The sequence below is a fragment of the Phytophthora parasitica genome, assembly GCF_000247585.1.
Source record: "Phytophthora parasitica INRA-310 unplaced genomic scaffold supercont2.37, whole genome shotgun sequence".
In the NCBI taxonomy this organism is placed as follows: Eukaryota; Oomycota; class Peronosporomycetes; order Peronosporales; family Peronosporaceae; genus Phytophthora; species Phytophthora nicotianae.
In genome coordinates, this window is record NW_008649023.1 from 191269 (window position 1) to 209192 (window position 17924).

The 17924-nt window shown below is 51.6% G+C and overlaps 10 protein-coding genes across 11 annotated transcripts; 4 read left to right on the top strand and 6 right to left on the bottom strand.

The window, feature by feature from the left end:
- Positions 1 to 841: 841 nt before the first annotated feature.
- PPTG_13848 (hypothetical protein) lies at positions 842 to 2840 on the bottom strand. The gene has a single exon (XM_008910277.1). It carries the CDS (start codon positions 2756 to 2758, stop codon positions 1109 to 1111), a length of 1650 nt encoding a protein of 549 aa, XP_008908525.1. The 5' UTR covers positions 2759 to 2840; the 3' UTR covers positions 842 to 1108.
- Positions 2841 to 2978: 138 nt separating this feature from the next.
- Positions 2979 to 3452, top strand: PPTG_13849 (hypothetical protein; the record flags this gene model as incomplete). The annotated part of the gene is made up of 3 exons (XM_008910278.1): positions 2979 to 3077; positions 3159 to 3236; positions 3321 to 3452. 3 exons carry the CDS (start codon positions 2979 to 2981, stop codon positions 3450 to 3452), a joined length of 309 nt encoding a protein of 102 aa, XP_008908526.1.
- On the bottom strand, positions 3288 to 5196 carry PPTG_13850 (fumarate hydratase, mitochondrial). Its single transcript, XM_008910279.1, has one exon. It carries the CDS (start codon positions 5172 to 5174, stop codon positions 3588 to 3590), a length of 1587 nt encoding a protein of 528 aa, XP_008908527.1. The 5' UTR covers positions 5175 to 5196; the 3' UTR covers positions 3288 to 3587.
- Positions 5197 to 5558: 362 nt separating this feature from the next.
- Positions 5559 to 7291, bottom strand: PPTG_13851 (hypothetical protein). Its single transcript, XM_008910280.1, has 2 exons — positions 6045 to 7291; positions 5559 to 5986 (listed from the first exon to the last, which is right to left on the bottom strand). Exons 1-2 carry the CDS (start codon positions 7266 to 7268, stop codon positions 5606 to 5608), a joined length of 1605 nt encoding a protein of 534 aa, XP_008908528.1. The 5' UTR covers positions 7269 to 7291; the 3' UTR covers positions 5559 to 5605.
- A 100-nt stretch (positions 7292 to 7391) lies between these two features.
- Positions 7392 to 10164, top strand: PPTG_13852 (the record flags this gene model as incomplete). 2 transcript variants are annotated; one of them, XM_008910281.1, is made up of 7 exons in its annotated part: positions 7392 to 7944; positions 8020 to 8148; positions 8209 to 9461; positions 9523 to 9586; positions 9651 to 9730; positions 9799 to 9881; positions 9947 to 10164. In XM_008910281.1, coding segments are annotated over 7 exons (2344 nt in total), but the record flags the coding sequence as incomplete, so codon positions are not given. The 2 variants fall into 2 exon arrangements, with proteins under 2 accessions (XP_008908529.1, XP_008908530.1); XM_008910282.1 differs by lacking the exon at positions 9947 to 10164 and having other exon boundaries at positions 9799 to 9938.
- Positions 10158 to 12492, bottom strand: PPTG_13853 (CAMK/CAMKL protein kinase; the record flags this gene model as incomplete). Its single annotated transcript, XM_008910283.1, has 6 exons — positions 10158 to 11443; positions 11510 to 11665; positions 11730 to 11815; positions 11868 to 11930; positions 11993 to 12336; positions 12396 to 12492. The coding sequence occupies 6 exons, from the start codon at positions 12490 to 12492 to the stop codon at positions 10222 to 10224; spliced, it is 1968 nt and encodes a 655-aa protein (XP_008908531.1). The 3' UTR covers positions 10158 to 10221.
- Positions 12493 to 12733: 241 nt separating this feature from the next.
- Positions 12734 to 14378, top strand: PPTG_13854 (ubiquitin-conjugating enzyme E2 N). Its single transcript, XM_008910284.1, has 5 exons — positions 12734 to 12850; positions 12965 to 12992; positions 13059 to 13145; positions 13207 to 13479; positions 13551 to 14378. The coding sequence occupies exons 1-5, from the start codon at positions 12818 to 12820 to the stop codon at positions 13577 to 13579; spliced, it is 450 nt and encodes a 149-aa protein (XP_008908532.1). The 5' UTR covers positions 12734 to 12817; the 3' UTR covers positions 13580 to 14378.
- PPTG_13855 (hypothetical protein) lies at positions 12885 to 15699 on the bottom strand. The gene is made up of 2 exons (XM_008910285.1): positions 14515 to 15699; positions 12885 to 14441 (listed from the first exon to the last, which is right to left on the bottom strand). The coding sequence occupies exons 1-2, from the start codon at positions 15189 to 15191 to the stop codon at positions 13715 to 13717; spliced, it is 1404 nt and encodes a 467-aa protein (XP_008908533.1). The 5' UTR covers positions 15192 to 15699; the 3' UTR covers positions 12885 to 13714.
- Positions 14911 to 16298, top strand: PPTG_13856 (hypothetical protein). The gene has a single exon (XM_008910286.1). It carries the CDS (start codon positions 15303 to 15305, stop codon positions 16149 to 16151), a length of 849 nt encoding a protein of 282 aa, XP_008908534.1. The 5' UTR covers positions 14911 to 15302; the 3' UTR covers positions 16152 to 16298.
- PPTG_13857 (hypothetical protein) lies at positions 16096 to 17916 on the bottom strand. The gene is made up of 2 exons (XM_008910287.1): positions 16445 to 17916; positions 16096 to 16384 (listed from the first exon to the last, which is right to left on the bottom strand). Exons 1-2 carry the CDS (start codon positions 17885 to 17887, stop codon positions 16229 to 16231), a joined length of 1599 nt encoding a protein of 532 aa, XP_008908535.1. The 5' UTR covers positions 17888 to 17916; the 3' UTR covers positions 16096 to 16228.
- Positions 17917 to 17924: the final 8 nt, after the last annotated feature.

Below are 17924 nucleotides of genomic sequence, written 5' to 3' on the forward strand. Positions count from 1 at the left end.
CCTTCGTGCCTGGGTGGGCCAGGGAGTTGCTGAAAAGCGGCACCTTGTGTGTAGATCCTGGGCGTGAGGCTAGCACCTCGGCTCTTATCGGCATACAATGAACCCCTGGAGATATTGTGTGGAGTTCTTGCTGCAATTTGCTTGGACCATGAAACGCTCCAGACATTCTTGAGTCGAATGTGCGAGAATGATTGGATAGTCGGTAGTTAGTACAGTAGTTGCACTCGAAATCTATTAGATATGGTGCAAATTGGGTGCAGAGTACACCCGAAAAAGATTCCCACATGATGGTGGTGTTACGTCTCGGGACGTTGGCAGACAGCGAATCCCTGGAGATATAGGTGGAGCTCCTGCAGCAATTTTGCTTGGACCATGAAACGCTGCAGACATTCTTGAAGTCTACAGAAGAGTAGATTGTTATTTGTTGCCGAAATGCACTCGAAATCTGTAGTGCTGTCGTCCTGCGGACCGGATGGCACAATTTAATGGGATGGAGAGTTCTCTCGAGGAAGCTTCTCCACGTGACGTGGTTTCCGTCCGCGACGGACCCTCACAGAGAGGGAATTCGGTGAGCCACCAGGTGGCTGCGCCTTAAGGTTAACCAGCACGAGAGAAGCGCCTTGGGGGCGCCGGCAGATAATAAATTCCTGGAGATACGAAAGTACGTAAAAGTGGAGTTCACAAGCAACGCTTGAACCATGACACGTTCCAGACATTCCTCAATCAAATGTACGAGTACATGTAGTTCTGTAGGTAGGTACTTTTCGCCGACATGCACTCGAAATCTGTTGTGCTTTCTTTCTTTGGGAAGGAAAAGCATATTTCAATGGGGTGGAGAGTGCTCTCGAGGATAAGGTGTGGTCCAAACAACTTGACTCACTTTTAATGAACAGGTCCAGATCAAGAGGGGAGCACCTCGAGACGTCGGCAAAAACTAAGTACCTGGAGATTTTGTTAATAAAGTTTATGCAGCAATTTGCTTGGGCAACGAAAATCTCCAGACACAACAATTCACTCTAGTTAAAGCCGAAGACAATAAAACATGTTCAGTTCAAAGCTACGAAGAACACGACACTCTAGCAAACCTGGGGGTGGAACTTGTTCTTTTTTACGAGATCTGGTTGAACGGGTCTGGGTTGTTAGCTCCATTCATGGTCTGCGAAGTCTGTTGCGTTCCTGACGGGTGCGTCATAGTCGCGTTGGCTTGAGCAAATTGCTGTTGCTGCATACGCTGCATGTTCATCATCTGAGGCTGCGACATCATGGCCATTTGAGGCTGCATCATCATCTGCGGGTGATTCATTGCCATCTGCATGTTCGGGTACATTTGCTGCTGCATGTTGCCGTCTGTGAGCTGGAGCTGGTTCATGTTCATACTCAGCTGCATCATATTCGGTTGCTGCATCTGCTGACTTTGCATCGGCATCGCCATCACAGGTGTCGGCTGGTCGGCACCTCGAGCTTTTTGCATGTCGTTCAACGTCCGCTTCTCCTCCGGATTGGCAGACAGCGTCTTCTTCTTCTCACTCGCTAACGAGTTGAAGTCCACGATGTTATTCTCTGGCAGGAGGCTCGTTCGGAACGCTTCGGTTTGCTGAGGCTGCGCTTCAGTTGGAGTCGAAGCAGCCGTGTTGGTATCAAACACTGACGGCTGCGGAGCAGATGCCTGTACGGGAGCTGCGAAGCTCAAACCAGCGAGATCTTGCAGAGGATTCTGTGGCGTGTCGAAGATCGAAGGCTGCACTTCCTGCGTAGCAGTGGCAGGCTGGGCCACTGGCTCAGCATCCAGATCCACTCCCAGTAAGTCTACTGTTGCTGTTGCTGTTGCTGCTGCTTTCTTGCTGCCACGTTTCTTCGCCTTTGCACGAGTGTTTTCCTTCTCCGAAACGGATTCCTCGTCGGTGGATGCAACAGATTGGCGGCGTGTACGCGACTTTTTCCCAGTTTTCTCCTTCTTGCTCTTGGATTTCTTGGGTTTCTTGGACTCCTTCGATTCCTCTACGGGTGGAGGCGGCAGCTTGGCTGGGTCGAACGAGAACGAGTAATCCGCTGAAGCTTTACGCTTGCCGACGTCTTCGTCGCTGTCACTCGAATAAAATCCGCCGTGCTTTTTGGTCTTGGATTTTTTCTTACTCTTGCTCTTGTGGCGTCGTTCGTCCGCTGATTCGGTCTCCGAGGACTCGGAAATGGACAATTCCTCGCTTTCGCTCTCCGACGGACTTTCACTCTCGCTCTGCTGCTTCTTTTTGCTCTTTTTGCTGTGTTTTTTGCTCTTCTTACTGTCACTTTTCTTCTTGGCGTGGCGATGCTTGTGGTGGTCCGTGGAGCTCAAGCTCTTGGGTTCATAAGCATTTGGTGGATTACTCGAGTGCCCCCTGTTGTAGTCCGAGTACGCCTTCGGTCTCTCCGTGGCAAAGTCGTTCTGGTAACCCCCTCCGTATCCCCCAGTGCCCCCTCCCGAGTAGGAAGACGAGGAACTGCGGATATCTGCCATCCAATTGGCACGACCATCATTTCGAGGCATCTGATGCGCGTAGTGGTCCGGGATGGAGTCCGTATTGGGCCCGCGCGCGAGTTTCCCGCCGTATTCGATGACTTTACCGCCGAGCCATTGGCCGCTCTCGAGGATCTTGCTCTTCCAGTCGCCAGCGCCCGAGTCGTGCGACGCCCCGCCACTGTACGAGCTCTGCCCATACTGCGAGCCGAAGCGGTTGCGGTCGTGGAAGTTGCCGCCCGCCACTGAGTTCTGCATCCACATGGCGACGTACAGGGATTGACACAGTGAGGTCTTGGTGATGAGTGTGGAAATGATCCTTCCAGATTTTTTGTGGATGAAAAGCATCTGATTATATACCGAAAAGGTTTTGGCCAATGAGAAGGATAGAGTGTTTTAAATGACCAATGAAAACTCAGAATTTAAAGTATTGTTTCTTGCTCAAAATTCTGAGCGGGAAGGTTCAGTTGACAATTTTGCAATAATGGACGCTGGTGAGCGCTGGATGGAGGGCGAGGACGTGGCGGAAGAGGAGTTGCGCCTGCTGGAGGCCATGGCTAACGTGTCCACTGCAATGCAACAGGTGAGGATGCCAAGCAGTTGCATCACACGCTGTCTGCAGAGTAAAAAAGAACGGGTCATTGACACATTCCTACGTTGTCAGTTCAATCAGGTGCTGGCCAAGCTCAATCGACAGACCGTGGAGCTGTCCAAGGAGTTGGGAACGGCGGAGCGGCAGTTGGTGCGTCAACCTTTGAAGATGAACGCTGCTAAAGAAGGATTGAGGTCTAATTTACCAATATTTTATGTGTCATTTGCCATTCAGAACGCGCTGTACCTGCCCTTCCAAGCCGCTATTTATGAGATGCAGAGCTCCACCAACCGAAGACGAACAACGCTGTCAGTACCGACAGTGACGTCAGTGGCAACACCCGAGGCGCAACGGACAGAGCTTTGAGCCTCGTCACATTCCTGTAGCTTTGTGCCATTCCATAGAGCGATCAAGTGTTTTTATTTTTCTGTTCTTACACAACTCCTGCGCATACGGAAGCAAACCCGTCCTCTGGCTGCTGTGGTACGAGCGCTTAGCAGTTTACTTGGGGCCAATCATGTCCTCGGGGCGCACGAAGCGGTCGAACTCCTCGCCAGTGAGGTATCCGAGCTTGATGACAGTCTCACGCAGAGTGGCGCCGTCCTGGTGCGCCGTCTTGGCCACCTTGGAGGCCTTGTCGTATCCGATGTGCGGGTTGAGCGCCGTCACCAGCATCAGCGAGTTCTTCATGAGCTGGTCGATCTTCTCGCGGTTGGCCTCAATGCCCACGATGCAGTTGTCCGTGAAGGCGTTGCAGCTGTCTCCGATCAAGCGGATCGAGGACAAGAGGTTGCTGATCATCACGGGCTTGAACACGTTGAGCTCGAAGTGGCCGTTGGAGCCGCCCACCGTCACAGCCACGTGGTTGCCCATGACCTGAGCGCAGACCATCGTGATAGCCTCACACTGCGTCGGGTTCACCTTGCCAGGCATAATAGACGAGCCAGGCTCGTTGGCAGGCAGTGTGAGCTCGCCTAGACCACTACGCGGGCCCGAACCGAGGAAACGGATGTCGTTAGCGATTTTCATGAGCGAGCAGGCGATGGTGTTCATGGCACCACTGGCCTCCACGACAGCGTCGTGGGCAGCCAGAGCCTCGAACTTGTTAGGAGCCGTGATGAACGGTAGTTTGGTCTCGTCGGCGATGATCTTGGCGATCTCAGCGTCGTAGCCCTTGGACGTGTTGAGTCCCGTGCCCACAGCGGTACCGCCCAGTGCGAGCTTGCACAGGTTGGGCAGGACGCGCTCCACGCGCTCAATAGAGAGCGCGATCTGCTCACGGTAGCCGGAGAATTCCTGGCCCAGAGTGAGAGGCGTGGCGTCCTGCGTGTGGGTGCGTCCGATCTTGATAATGTCGTCGAACTCCTTGACCTTGGCGTCCAGAGCGTCGTGCAGCTTGTGAAGACCAGGAAGCAGCACACGGTGGATTTCCTGCACTGCGGCGATGTGCATGGCCGTAGGGAACGAGTCGTTGGACGACTGGCCCATGTTAACGTGGTCGTTCGGGTGCACGGGCGTCTTGCTACCCAGAACGCCGCCTGCCAGCTCAATGGCGCGGTTACTGATGACCTCGTTCGTGTTCATGTTGGACTGAGTACCCGAGCCAGTCTGGAAGACCACGAGGGGGAAGTGGTCGTCCAGCTTGCCGGCAATGACGTCGTCGGCCGCGGCGATGATCTTATCGGCCACAGCGGCGTCCAGCTTGCCCTGCTGAAGGTTGTACTTGGCTGCGCACTTCTTAACGACGCCAAAGGCCTTAATCACAGGCATGGGCATGCGCTCGCGGGCGCCACCGATGGGGAAGTTCTCGAGACTGCGCTGCGTCTGCGCGCCCCAGTACTTGGAGTCGTCCACCTTGACCTCTCCGATCGAGTCCGTCTCGACACGGAAGGAGCTGGCGGCGCGCACGGCCTTGACCGTCATGCGGGAGGAGCGAGTTACAGCGGCGGAGAGCATGTCGCCCGAGGAATTGGAGCTGTGGGTGTCCGACGTGATTGGAGACTGAGGGGGGGGGGGCAACGAATGCTGGCCCCAGCTTTTGCGTGCGTACGTGGCTCGGCTTTGAGCTCTTTGAAGGTTGCTTTGCATTGTGGCATAAACGCAAGTTTCGAGAGGTTTTTCAATTGGTCCATCGGAAAAGATCGTGGCCAGGGAAGGGACGCTAAAAGATATCCAAGGTTTTATTGTATGGACATGAGAAAGGTATAGATAGAGATAGTTGTTTTGAGGCGACGATTAGAGCGAGTATTAGTTCTCGAAGGTTGTTAAAAGCGGCAAAGCGATCTTTTCGTGCGCTAAATCTGTGGCTCGCACGAGTTGAAGTTGTCGGACGCGTGCCATCGGCTAATCGGCCCCGCAAAAGCCTTTGTCGAGCTGAAAGCTCGAGCCACGCTGCTGTTACTTCCCAAGCTGATAGAGCTACGTGACACAGCGTCATGAAGGCCATTTTGGCAGCCGTTGCATCTTGTACATGTCGAGTATCGTTAAATGTATTACTTGTATGAGCAGAACAGTTTTATTCATCTTGACGTATGGCGTGCAAGGTTATCGACCAGCGTTCTTGCTAGTTGGTGCACGATAGCCCGTTGTCGACACCACTTTTCATGTATCTCCGCTTGCTCTTTTCGCTGTTGCCTCTCTCGCTCGAAGTCTTCGCCATGAACCGCACGCAGACGAGTATTGAGACTAGCAATGCGCTCGCTCGTACTCGTATGACGGTGTGTCGTTGTCAGTTCCAACTGAACAAGCGTTTGATTTTGCTCTACTGCATTGATAATATGATCCAGCGTGCACTGCTCACAACTAGGAAAGCGACCCAAGAGCAGCATACGAAGCTGTGGATGAGAGGAAACGGCAGGGAGCAGCGGTGATAAACCACTGAGAGTAAAATCATTGCCGGACTAACACAGGATCAACGTTAGCGTGAAGCCATCTCTAGTTACAGGCAAAAAGACGTACCAGATCTAGCCGATACAGACGCACGCAGCGCTGCATCATCTGTACCAAAACGTAAGCACTGCGGTCACCAAAGCTGTTGCGTTGCAGGTCAAGAGCTTCGATACGTCCACTCCAAGCGATACCAGAGACCAAGACGCCAACCATAAGATCGTCCAGTCCACAATTTGCAAGCGAAAGTGATGTTAGTAGAGCGTAATTTGCAAATGTGTAATGAAGCGAACTGCCTGTGCGTGGAGCGATGACCTCCAACCCATTTCCAGGGGTCAACTGCGTTGGGTTGGCAATCGTGACGGCTCTAAGCGTTGTTGTCGGTACTCGAAGCAGTTCACTCAGTTCACGAAATCCACCGTCGCCGATGTTGTTGTCCACGAGTGACAACGTACGTACACTCCGATTAGTGCGAAGTGCACGTAGTATACGTCGTGTACCCTCTTCGGGCAAAGCGTTATCTTCTAGTCTTAGTTCCATGACCGAATGGTTACCCCGCAGTGCAGCACCAAGAGAATCCGCCTCGGCAATTGTCAATACAATGTGCTGGAAATGACACACCACCAGCTCCAGCGACGACAGTTCAATCTTTTTGATAGATTCAAAAAGAGTTTCTCTCTCGATCGCAGCCATATTCTTATGCAAGTAGAATTCCATCCTCGTCCGATACACTTCAGCTTCCGGCTCGTCATCGTCCTGGTTGCCCGCCACCTGAACGGTAGTGACTGAAGCCGGACATGAATTTTTCATGGCATCGGCTAAAATTTGTAATCCGTGAGTTGATAGATCATTACCACGCAGATCGAAGAGCATGTTTCGTGTATTAGCAGCTTGTAGCATTGCACCGAGAGCTTCAGCTCCATCGTCGTCGATCTGGTTGTGTGCTAGACTGAGGTGACGTAGTGTCGTGTTGGTACCGGATCGGAAGAAGACGACCCATTCTTTCAACGCCTCGCTCGTCAATCCACAGTCATCCAATACCAGACTCTTGACGGTACTGTTCTTCATCAACGACGTGGCTAGACAACCTGCTCCATGCTCACCCAGTCGATTCCCTGTCAGATCTACGTGCGTGAGGGTCGCATTGGTCTCCAAAAAGTCCGCAAGTTGCACCGCCAGACTGGGGTTTAGTCCAGACCGATGTAAATGTAACTCAGTCCCTTTCGCGCCTTCTTTTACGTGCTGCAAGACATCTGCTAGCGATATCGAGTCTAGCTTAACGGTATCCTGTACCATGATCTTTGCTTGTGTCGTTTCGGGATCTGTTCCGGAATGACTGGTGTATTGGATACTGAAAATTAGTGTTCACTTATTACAGAACTTGATAAAAGATCCACCGTGTCAAAAAGCTCTAGATACCATGAGCTCCAGATCAACCCGCCACTACCTCGCTATACTGCTTCTCTTAAGCTTTACGTTGCTTAATACTGTAATCTCATGGAGTATTGACGATCTTTGGCAAACCGCTGACCAGTTATGGCAGTCCGATGACTTGGACTCGGTTATGGAAATATTGCAGCATATCGAGAGGCAACAGCCTGGAGATCGACAAGCTCTCGTTGGCATTGCATCAGTTTACGAGCGACGAAGAGAATTCGACAAAGCGCTGGAAGTTTTGAGCGCTCTATTAGCCACAGAACCACGAAATGTTATATTGTTGCAGCGGATTGGCGAAGTTTACACGGGCAAACGGGAAATACCAAAGGCGCTGAAATTTTTGCACGCTGCAGAACGAGAGGTAGACCCATTGGATAATGCGCAAGTGGATTCCTTAATGCGTGGATTGGCGTTGGCGTATCATCATGGGGGAGATTTTACGATGGCGGAGAGCTTGTTCAAACGCGTGGGCGAGAGTGGGCGTTCTGCGGCTTTTTACTTCGACTATGGAGTCACTCTGGATAATTTAGGCAAGGCGCGTATGTCGCTGATAGAGCTGCTGGAGATTTATTCGGTAGAGGACTAACTAGATTTTTTGTGTTGGACGTAGATTTTAGATGCTGCAGACGCCTACAATGAGGCTCTGGCGATCGAACCCACTCACGGTGAAGCGAGGATTAACATTGCTGCCCTCCACCATCAACACGGCGATGTGAATGAGTCGATTCCACACTATCTGGTGCGATTTTTATTGATATAGCGATGTTCTAGATCTGAACAGCTAACTTTCTTTTTGCAGGATGTGATAAATTCTCCTTCAGCTTCTGTAAAGCTGAAAATTATGGCAATGGGCAATGTTGGTGTGGCGTATGAACTTACGAAAGATATTGTGAGCGCTTTGAGCTGGTACGAGCGCGCTTTAGAAGAAATCACCGCTTCTCCTGATACAATTTACCCGAATGGGTTATCAGCACAGATGGCACGGATGCATCTCATGGTACATGTGGTCCGAGCCAAGCTTAGTGCCTGCGTGTGGGCAAATGCAGAAGACGAATTTGATTATCTATGGACGATGGTAACCAGCCTGCAGTTAACGTCTGATGCACGATTGGTTTTCACACCGTTTGATTCGTTACTGCATGACATGTCACCACAAGACAGAAAGTTATTAGCTGTACATTTTTCTACAGCGTTCAATTCTGGTGGTGGTACAGAAAGCAATGATGTTGTACCGCCAGTAAAGCTATGTGGAAAGCACGACAAGCAGTTAGCGAGTTTGAATGTGGGATATCTATCTTACGATTTCTCGGATCATCCGACAGCGCATCTGATGGAGGGCATATTCGCAACTAGAGATCGAGGTTCGATCAAGGCGATGGCTTTCGGGTATGGGAGAGACGATGGTAGCGCGATCCGCCAAAGAGTAATTGACAATGTCGATAAGTTTTTCGATTTGTCTGCAGCTTCTTTCGAGCAGAGTGCCGAGGTGATTCGTGATGAACATATTCATATTATTATGGACGCACAAGGTCATACTCGAGGAGGACGCATGCAAATTGTTGCAGCTCGACCAGCACCAATTGTGGTCAATTATCTCGTGTACCCGGGAACGTCAGGCGCGCCGTTTATCGATTATGTGATCGTGGATAAATATGTGGTGCCGCCTGCGGAGTTGGCGACATCGTTCACCGAGAAGCTCGTAGTACTTCCTAATTGCTACCAAGTCAACCACTATGACCAAATTCTCGCTTCATCCGAAAGGATAGCAAAGCGTTCGGATTTGTGGAAAATTGAGACACGAGAAGGTCAATACGATGGATTTGTGTTCGTAAATTTTAACAAGATCGACAAGCTGAAGGCGTCTGTATTCAGCACGTGGATGTCCATTTTACGCCGTGTGCCTAGGAGCTCTCTCTTGTTGTTGGACCCGGGGAGGAATCAGATGGGAGATGGTGTTGCCGAATCCGTCACGAGTCGTGAAATTAAGAAAAACTTATGGAAGGAGGCACAGGCACAAGGAATCTCAAGAGGAAGAATCCGATTTGTGTCTAGGTAAGACAAAAATGAATGCTCATGGTAACAACGCTGATCTTCTAAGAACATATTACTGCAGGATACCTAAGGGTGAGCACCTACAGCGCCATCGATTTGGAGGACTTTTTCTCGATACATTTATCGTAAGTTGGCCGAATTTGGTCGGCGGCTTAGCATCGAATAACCATTTTTTGTCATAACATGTAGTATGGTGCGCATTCAACTGCGACCGATGCACTGTACGCAGGACTCCCAGTCATCACCTTAGCAGGCGACTCATTCGCAAGGTACTTCGCTTTTAAGTCATGTTGTCAAAGACTTCGTGCTAAAATTTGTCCTTAACAAAAACTGTTAGCCGAGTTGGCATCTCGCTGCTACAAAATCTAGACATGGAGGAATTAATCACGTTCAGTGTCAAGGAGTATGAGGATCTAGCAGGTAAGCGTCTATGATGCATTGACAACCAACGCTAGTTCAGCTAATGTTTTAAACGATCTTTCAAGTGTATCTTGCACAGACCCCCTTCATTCTATCACGTTTACAGCGGCGACTCCGAAGTGATATAACGGAGTTCGGGCAGCCACTTTTTCGCACAGAGCAACACACGCAGCACCTGGAACAAAGTCAACGACTAATGTACGACATCTACACTCTCACAAACCGACCTTTTCATATAGTGGTTTGAAAAAGAAATGGATATGAGGTTGTGAATTTGTTGAGCTTTAACTTATACGTTGGATGTCTTGATTGCTTACTGTCTCGATTCCTGGGTAACTACTTAGTCGCTAGCTGCTGACGGTTCTGGGTGACTGTGGTTCTTCCTGCCTATCGTCTCTAGTGGGTGTGAACTCAGAGCCCCGTGACCTGCTTTCGTTCCATGATGAGCCATGGGAAAATCTGCTGCATCATCATAGTTATCGGATCGTCGTCTTGAGTGCTTGGGGTGTGCTACGGGCAATCGTTCAGAGTCTCCGGGATGTGCTGGAGCGCGCTCTGCGTGGGCTTTATCACTCCCGTTGCTAGTTACCATGACTCCACTTGAGCTGCTGGTTGGAGATGAAACAGGCTGGCGAGGTCTTGAGCGAGTATTGCCTGTAGACGAAGCATATCGTTTAAAAGTGACAGGATGATTCGGACTCAATGCTACGGGCATGGGTGTGTTCATCGTTCCAGTACTTCCGGATCCTGTTGGCCGTGGCGAGTGCTTCTCAGCTTTCATTGTCCCTTTATGTTGAAGCGGGTGGTCCATGATCCGTCCAGCGCGCATCCGTCCTCCAGTTGGTGTTCCACTAGACGTTAGAGGGCTCCCACTTGAGGGCATTGCCGTATTCCCGCTGGAGGTGGCGGTTGCTGTTACCAACTGATGAGTAGCTGTTGGTGTTACACTTGGTATCAATCCGCCTATTGTTATATCTGTACGAGAATGTCGCTGAACTATTGATGGTAACTTGTCTTCGCCATTTGTCTTTGCTGGAATGGAGGTAGGAGATGCAGGTGTGTAAGTGATGGCGAAGCTCCCGTCATCGTCGTCATCGTCGTCTACATTGTCTTGTAAGGATGCGCTGGCAAAGGCAGTTGGTAGACAGCCAGAAGCTCCAGTAATACCACGCACCCACGGGTGGCTGAAAATCTCCGGAATGGTTGCTCGCTCGTTTGGATCAGGCTTGAGCATTCGGATTACGAGATCTGTGAGTGCAGGACTCAAATCTGTATCCAACTTGAACTGGCACCGCATGATGCGATTTCGGATGATATTTTCACGAGGACGATTGGTTCCTTGGAGATCAGGGCCTTCGAATGGCAGTCGACCACACACAATCGCAAACAATATTACACCGAGACTCCAAACATCGAGCGGTGGGCCGGCATTGGATGTCCCACGGAAAACTTCGGGTGCCAAGTATGAAATGGACCCGCAGCTCGTTTTCATCATAGCCCCCGGTTTGTAAAAATCGCTTAGGCCGAAATCTGCGATCTTGGCCGTGGAAATATCGTTTTTACTGGCAAAATAATTGACACATTAGAGTCAGGGAAATGAAACAACACCAATGTCATGACAAGCCTACTTTGTGAGCAAAATGTTTTCCAGCTTGAGATCGCGGTGGCAAATGTGCTGATTGTGGGCGTATCCGACGCCACCAAGAATTTGAGAGAATAGCCCAACGCCATCCTCTTCCGACAAGCCGCCTGGAAATTGCTTGATGTAGTGGAACAAATCGCCACTAGATGCGTATTGAGACACATCAGTACTGTATGCACAACCAGAATACCAATAAATCTGCATACCCTTCCAAGAGTTCAAACACAAGCACGATATGATTTGGTTCGTTGATCACACGCAGCAACTTGATGATACTCGGGTGATTCAGCGCCTACACATTAAATAAGTAAAACGGCAAAATCTTCACAACGAATGAAACTTACTGTCAGACATTGGATCTCCGTCGTTGTGCGCTCGACGTCTCCCAATGACCCCATCTCGCTTTTCTACCATCATTTCCAGAATCAATAAACAAGATTTTAACTTCAACACTCTCAAACTTCCTCACCAGAATAAACTTGAGCGCCACTTTATCGTTCGTGAGCTGATGTACCCCCAGTCGCACTTCTCCGAAGCCTCCTCTGCCCAGCAGTGTAGTAACCTTGTACCCTCCTACGACGTTGGCGACCTTCTCGTCGCTGCTGTTCTGTGCGTCTTCTCCTCTTGAATTTGGAGCCTTGAAGGACCTCCCAGTGGAAAAGAACAACATGTCGTTCTCCTCGATGCACATAATGTCGTCGATCTCGGCCCCGTCCGCGTTAAACACTCTCGAGGCCATAGGGACCATCTCCAGGCGCTGAGAAGCTGCACACAGGAACTCATCCCAAGTCCAATGATGCTGCACGAACAGCACTACACACAACCAGGGTAAATGAGTCTATCGCTTCGAGTTTTACCCTTTTAGCACCTACCTTTAGGATTGTCGAAGTGGCCGTTCTTGAAGGCCTTAATGGGCTTCCCCTGCACCGCGTGGTCGCTGAAGTCGTCGATGTCGTCAAAGTCCGCCATCTTTGCCATGTACCAGCCCCCGCAGCATCCGTCGGTCGCTCCTCTGGGCGCTCTCACGACGGAGCCGTTTCCGTTCTTGTTTCAGCTTCCACTCCGCCACCGCCGTTCTCTATATATAGCGCGGCACACCCAGCTCAAGTGAATCGGCAAACGAGTGCGGACAAAAAAGGCAACTGCAACATGACCATCACTCTGTTGGGTCACCTTTACAATTACATAATATATGTTCTTACAGGTAACGCCGCTTTGCATGGGGAGAATCGATCAGTAGGAAACTCAGTCCAGGCGCGTGAAGGAAGTGCGCGAGTCGAAGACCCAAGAAACCATGGCAAGTGCTCTCCCGCGCCGCATCGTCAAGGTACGATCCCGTAGCGTTGGCGTATGTACCCCCTCGCCTCGCTGAGCTGCTGTAGACGATGTCGGAAGGCGTGGATTGCATTCAATCACTTGACGATGTATCTGTTGCGTGTAGGAAACCCAACGGCTGCTAGCGGAGCCTGGTGCGTACATTACGGTTATATTGAAGTGTATAACAGAGCTGCGTGCTGACTAGTGTGTGTCTGCAGTGGCTGGAATCAGTGCAACGCCGTATGAAGACAACCTCCGCTACTTCCAGGTGGTGATTGCCGGTCCGCAGTCGTCGCCCTACGAGAGTACGTGGCTGTCTTGTGAGTATGCACGGTATTTGGGACTTATAGTAGTAATTTTACGCAGACGGTATCTTCAAGCTGGAGCTGTTCCTGCCGGCCGACTACCCCATGGCCCCTCCCAAGGTGCGCTTCCTGACGCGCATCTATCACCCCAACATCGACAAGCTGGGCCGCATCTGTCTCGACATCCTCAAGGACAAATGGTCCCCGGCCCTGCAGATCCGCACTGTGTTGCTGAGCATCCAGGCGTTGCTGTCGGCGCCCAACCCCGATGACCCGCTTGCCAACGACGTCGCGGACCACTGGAAGACGGACGAAGCCGGAGCTGTGCAGATGGGTACGTTGAGTAAGATAATGCGATGGAAGTTTGGCGAGCTAACTGGTTGTGCTGTATACGTGTTAATGAAGCTGCGGAGTGGACGCGTCGCTATGCTTGAGCTCACGAGAAAATAGCAAGAGAGCAGGCGCAGAATCGACTATAGTGTCGCCTTTTCACATTTTTTCTTTCAATTTCTGCATCTTGAAAGCGTTTGTGAAGACTTTGGTGGTTTTGATGTGTTGTGACGTGGCAGCTATAGCTCCGTGTGCTCCTCGGCTGCAGTGCTTCTAGTATCCTGATCACATGATGCAGTGGACTGCAGCACGAAGAGTGGCGAGTGCGACACAGTGAACGGCGCGGTGAAGTCGTCCTGGGAGAAGCCGTAGCTGTCGAGAAGCTGCCAGTCCTGAAGGAGCAAAGGCAGTCGGAGAGGCCCATATTGACGTTGAGCATTCCATACCAACGTATCAGGTCCAACTGGCACAGCGAGGAACACGGTGACAGACTTCTTTAGATCCCCTTGTTCGGTGCTACGCTTACAGGAAGGAGCGGCGAGTTTGTGCAGCTCCTGCATGACCTTCAGGTCGCGGTCAGGGTCCAGCGGGTCACCAGCCCGCCCAAGACCTTCGCTCGCAATTGACTTGACTGCAAGTATGACGTCAAATCTCTCAGCTGCTGCAATATCATCGATAAACTCAGCCGTGGTGAAAGTCTGCAGTTTTGGGTGATTGTAGCGTAGTCGATTTCTAGCAACAGTGGTGCAGGATGTTGCTTCTTGAACAAGACACAGACTCTCAATCCATGGACGGCCGTTGCTACCGACGATGAGTACGCGCTTGTCTTTTAGCGGATATTTTTCCAGTGCGGAGTACAGGAACGTGTCTGCACTAGAATACCCTGTAACTTTCCTGCGTGCGTCCTCGACTAGGGAATCAATTGTTTCGCGTGAAAATTCCTCCCCGTACGAACGCTCCACGCCGCTAGAGACAAACGCAACGAGTTAGCGAAGAACAACATGTACTCAACAGTTGGTTGCTATCACAGCCCACTCACGTTTGGTCATCAAAGTACCACTTGCGGACTGGCATCCGACCGTCCATAGTATAGCGACTGCACAGGTCCTGAGGCATATTCGTTGGTGGGTGTGGCGACACCCGTTCGTCTTCATATTCGTAGATAGTGTCATCCTTCTCACACGACAGGAACCTCGGTTCCGACGGACTGAGATCGACCCACCGGGCATAGAAAGCTCGTAATTTGGCTCCAGCTTGTTCCACCTTTGTGCCATTTCGATGCGCAGCACTGACTTCCACATACACGCGCAGCACAAACCGGTCGCTGGCCTTGTTGGGGTCCAGCTCCACTCGGTACTTCGTCGCATATTGTAGATGTGAGTCGATGAACATCTCGAATGCCGCGTCGTCCAAATTGCTGCTGCTCGGTTCAAAAATCGACATGGTTACGAGCGCTTCATTGGTACTGAAGCCCTCGGGAAGCGACACAGATACGTCCAACACAGTGGAGGAAACGTGCAGCGCGTCGCTCTCCTGGCCCGCTAAGCTCTGTTCCGTGATCCAAACCTCGTCCTGTGACGGTGCCACGTCGATTTTCACTTGGAAACCGGGGTCATGCATAGTCCAGCGGTCTCTGCGGAACACGTCGCTACTTGGTAATGCATTGGCGGCGCGCCATGCCGCTAGAGAAGAGAGTACGCAGGCCACGAAGCGCATTATCAGGTCTGTGATTGACACGCGACCTACCTTGGTAGTCGCACTTATGCAACGTAAGGTTTTTAAGTTGCCACAAGAGCAACTTAGTCAAACAGTAAATGCATTTTTACCATGGGCATCAGCGCTGCGAATGGCGGCGGTGCTGCGGCGTCGAAGCCGGCGGCCAAGCAGGTGAAGAAGGCCAAAAAGTCCCGCAAGGCACTGCACATTGCACCTCCGCGCATGAAGTCGCGACGTAAAGCTCGACAAGTGACCACGAACTTCCATCGGTTGACGCATGAGTTGGACCGCCTCAAGCAGCACAAGTCACTGGACGAGTCGCAGAAGCAGCGCATCGCTGAGATCAACAGGCAGTTAGAGGAATTGGGTGGTCGACAGGCCTACCAGGACGCCAGTATCCTCAGCACAAGCTTCCACCGCACGTCCAAGTGGGTCTTCCAGCTACTAACTCGCTTCGAGCTGCGACCCAAGGCCAAACAACCTCCGTTGCGAGTGTTGGAGGTCGGCGCTATCAACACGCAGCTGCTGTCATGTCCCTGGCTGGACGTGCGAGCTATCGACCTCAACTCTAGACACGAACGCATCGAACAGCGCGACTTCTTCAGCCTCAAACCTGAGGGCGAGTTCCAGGTTGTCGTGTCCAGTATGGTGCTTAACTGTGTTCCTGGTGCCGACAAGCGTGGCGAGATGCTGCGACTCTATCGGGAACACTTGAAAGAAGGAGGACTGTTGTTCTTGATGCTGCCGCTACTGTGTCTTCGCCACTCGCAGTTCATGACGTACGCACGCTTTGCCAAGATCTTAGAGGCCGTGGGCTTCCGCGTGCGAGAGACCAAAGACTCGCCCAAAGTCGCTTTCCTCTGCTTGGAGCGGATCGAGACTGTAAATGAGAACGCTTCGTTCCCACACAAGCTGCTGGTGTCAGGCGACAAGCGCAATGACTTTAGCGTCGTCATCTAGATAGAAAGGAGTGCAACCTGCATCTGTATATCTACTAATCCGACTACCTACATCCAATTGTTTCTATTGCTGTAACGTTACTTCGCCTCAGCAGCAACAACTGCCTTGAAGTGCTCCATGCACTCGTCGCGAGTTTTCTCGGGGTTGGAGAGTTGCCACGCCATAATACGATCGAGCAGCTCCTTCATATGCGGACCTGGTTTCACGCCAAGTTGCTTCACCAAATCATTTCCCTGCCAACAGAAATGGTTAGTTGTACACTCATCAAACACAAAGTCACACTTGCAACTTACATTGAGCAGCGGCTTGAGTTCCCATACACCGTCTAAGCCAGCTTCTCGGACCTGTGAGCTGAAAGTATCGTACCGCTTCGATACCGTGTCACGGGCCTCTGCAGCTCCATCTACCGATCCGGCATCCGTGAGTTCTTGCACCAGCGCAGCATCACGACAGATTTCCCACTGGGCACCAATACTGCGAATAAGAAGACCCACTTCCACACGGTCAAAGGCATTTACTGTTGCCTCCTGGAGTTTACCAACGTGAGTCAATACATTGTCCACATCCTTTGCATCACGATTGGGCAGCTTGAGCGAGTCTTGGACGACAAAAGTAGCGATTGATCGACGGCGCTTATCACGCACACATAGACCACAGAACGGCAGCAAGAGAGAAGCCAAAATACGGACAAGCAGCTCATGCTTCTTCTCCGCTGATAGATTGTCGACGTCCAGAACCCCATCCGAAGACAAGTGGCGATACATCTCGGACACGTAAGCATAGCAACGATCCCACACGTTTGCATCAAGTTCCTCCACCTCGCCATTCGGACGACAAACGGGCGTCTTTTCCAGCAGAGCCGAGGGCAGGAACACGCTCTCGCAGAGGTGCAGGTCGTGTAGCAGGCACAGCGCACGTTCAGGATGCGCAGCACTACCCCTGAGCATACCGGAGAGCTCCTTACCCACACGCTCGCGACTCACTTTACGTATGAGCGCCACTCTAACTTCCTCCAGTTGTGCTGCAGCACGCAGATCGTCCTCCAATGTGCAGTTAAACCGGGACGCAAAGCGCACGGCACGCAGAACACGTAGCGGATCATCCAGGAATGTAACCCGTGGTTCTAGAGGAGTGCGCAGACGTCCGTTCCTCAAGTCCTCGATACCTCGGCCAGTGTAGTCCTCGACCTGCTTCGTAGCCAAGTTGTAAAAGAGACTATTGATGGTGAAGTCACGGCGCTCGGCGTCCTGCTGAGGCGTACCGATCTCCACGGTCGGAATGCGGTTGTCCTCGGACGCGTAGGTCTCAGCTCGGAGGTTGACAAAGTCTACCCAGCCCATATTCTCGCCGATTTGCATGGTGGCTGTCTCCAAGTGCTTGCTCTGGTCCGGGTTGGCCTTGATGACACCCACAGCTCGCGCTGTACGGCCTTGCGCCGTCTCGTACGCGTTCACTAGGTCCGCGAAGGCACGCCCAGTCATACGATCCAGTACGATGTCCACATCGTCGCTGTCTCGACCCAGAAGCTTGTCGCGTACCCAACCGCCAGCAACGCGGAGCACAGCACCGTCGGCTGCGGGCTGAGCAGCCACGTCCACTAGAAAGGCGAAGAGTTTTTCCTCGGCTGGTGTGAGCTTCACGGTAGTCTGGAGAGTGTTTTGCATGACTTCACTAGGCTCTTCGACGCGCTGCTTCTTGCCGGAACTGGAAGAAGGCGACGCCAAACGCTTCACCATTCTGCGGGGTCAATGGTAAAGCAAGAGTCTTGTATTC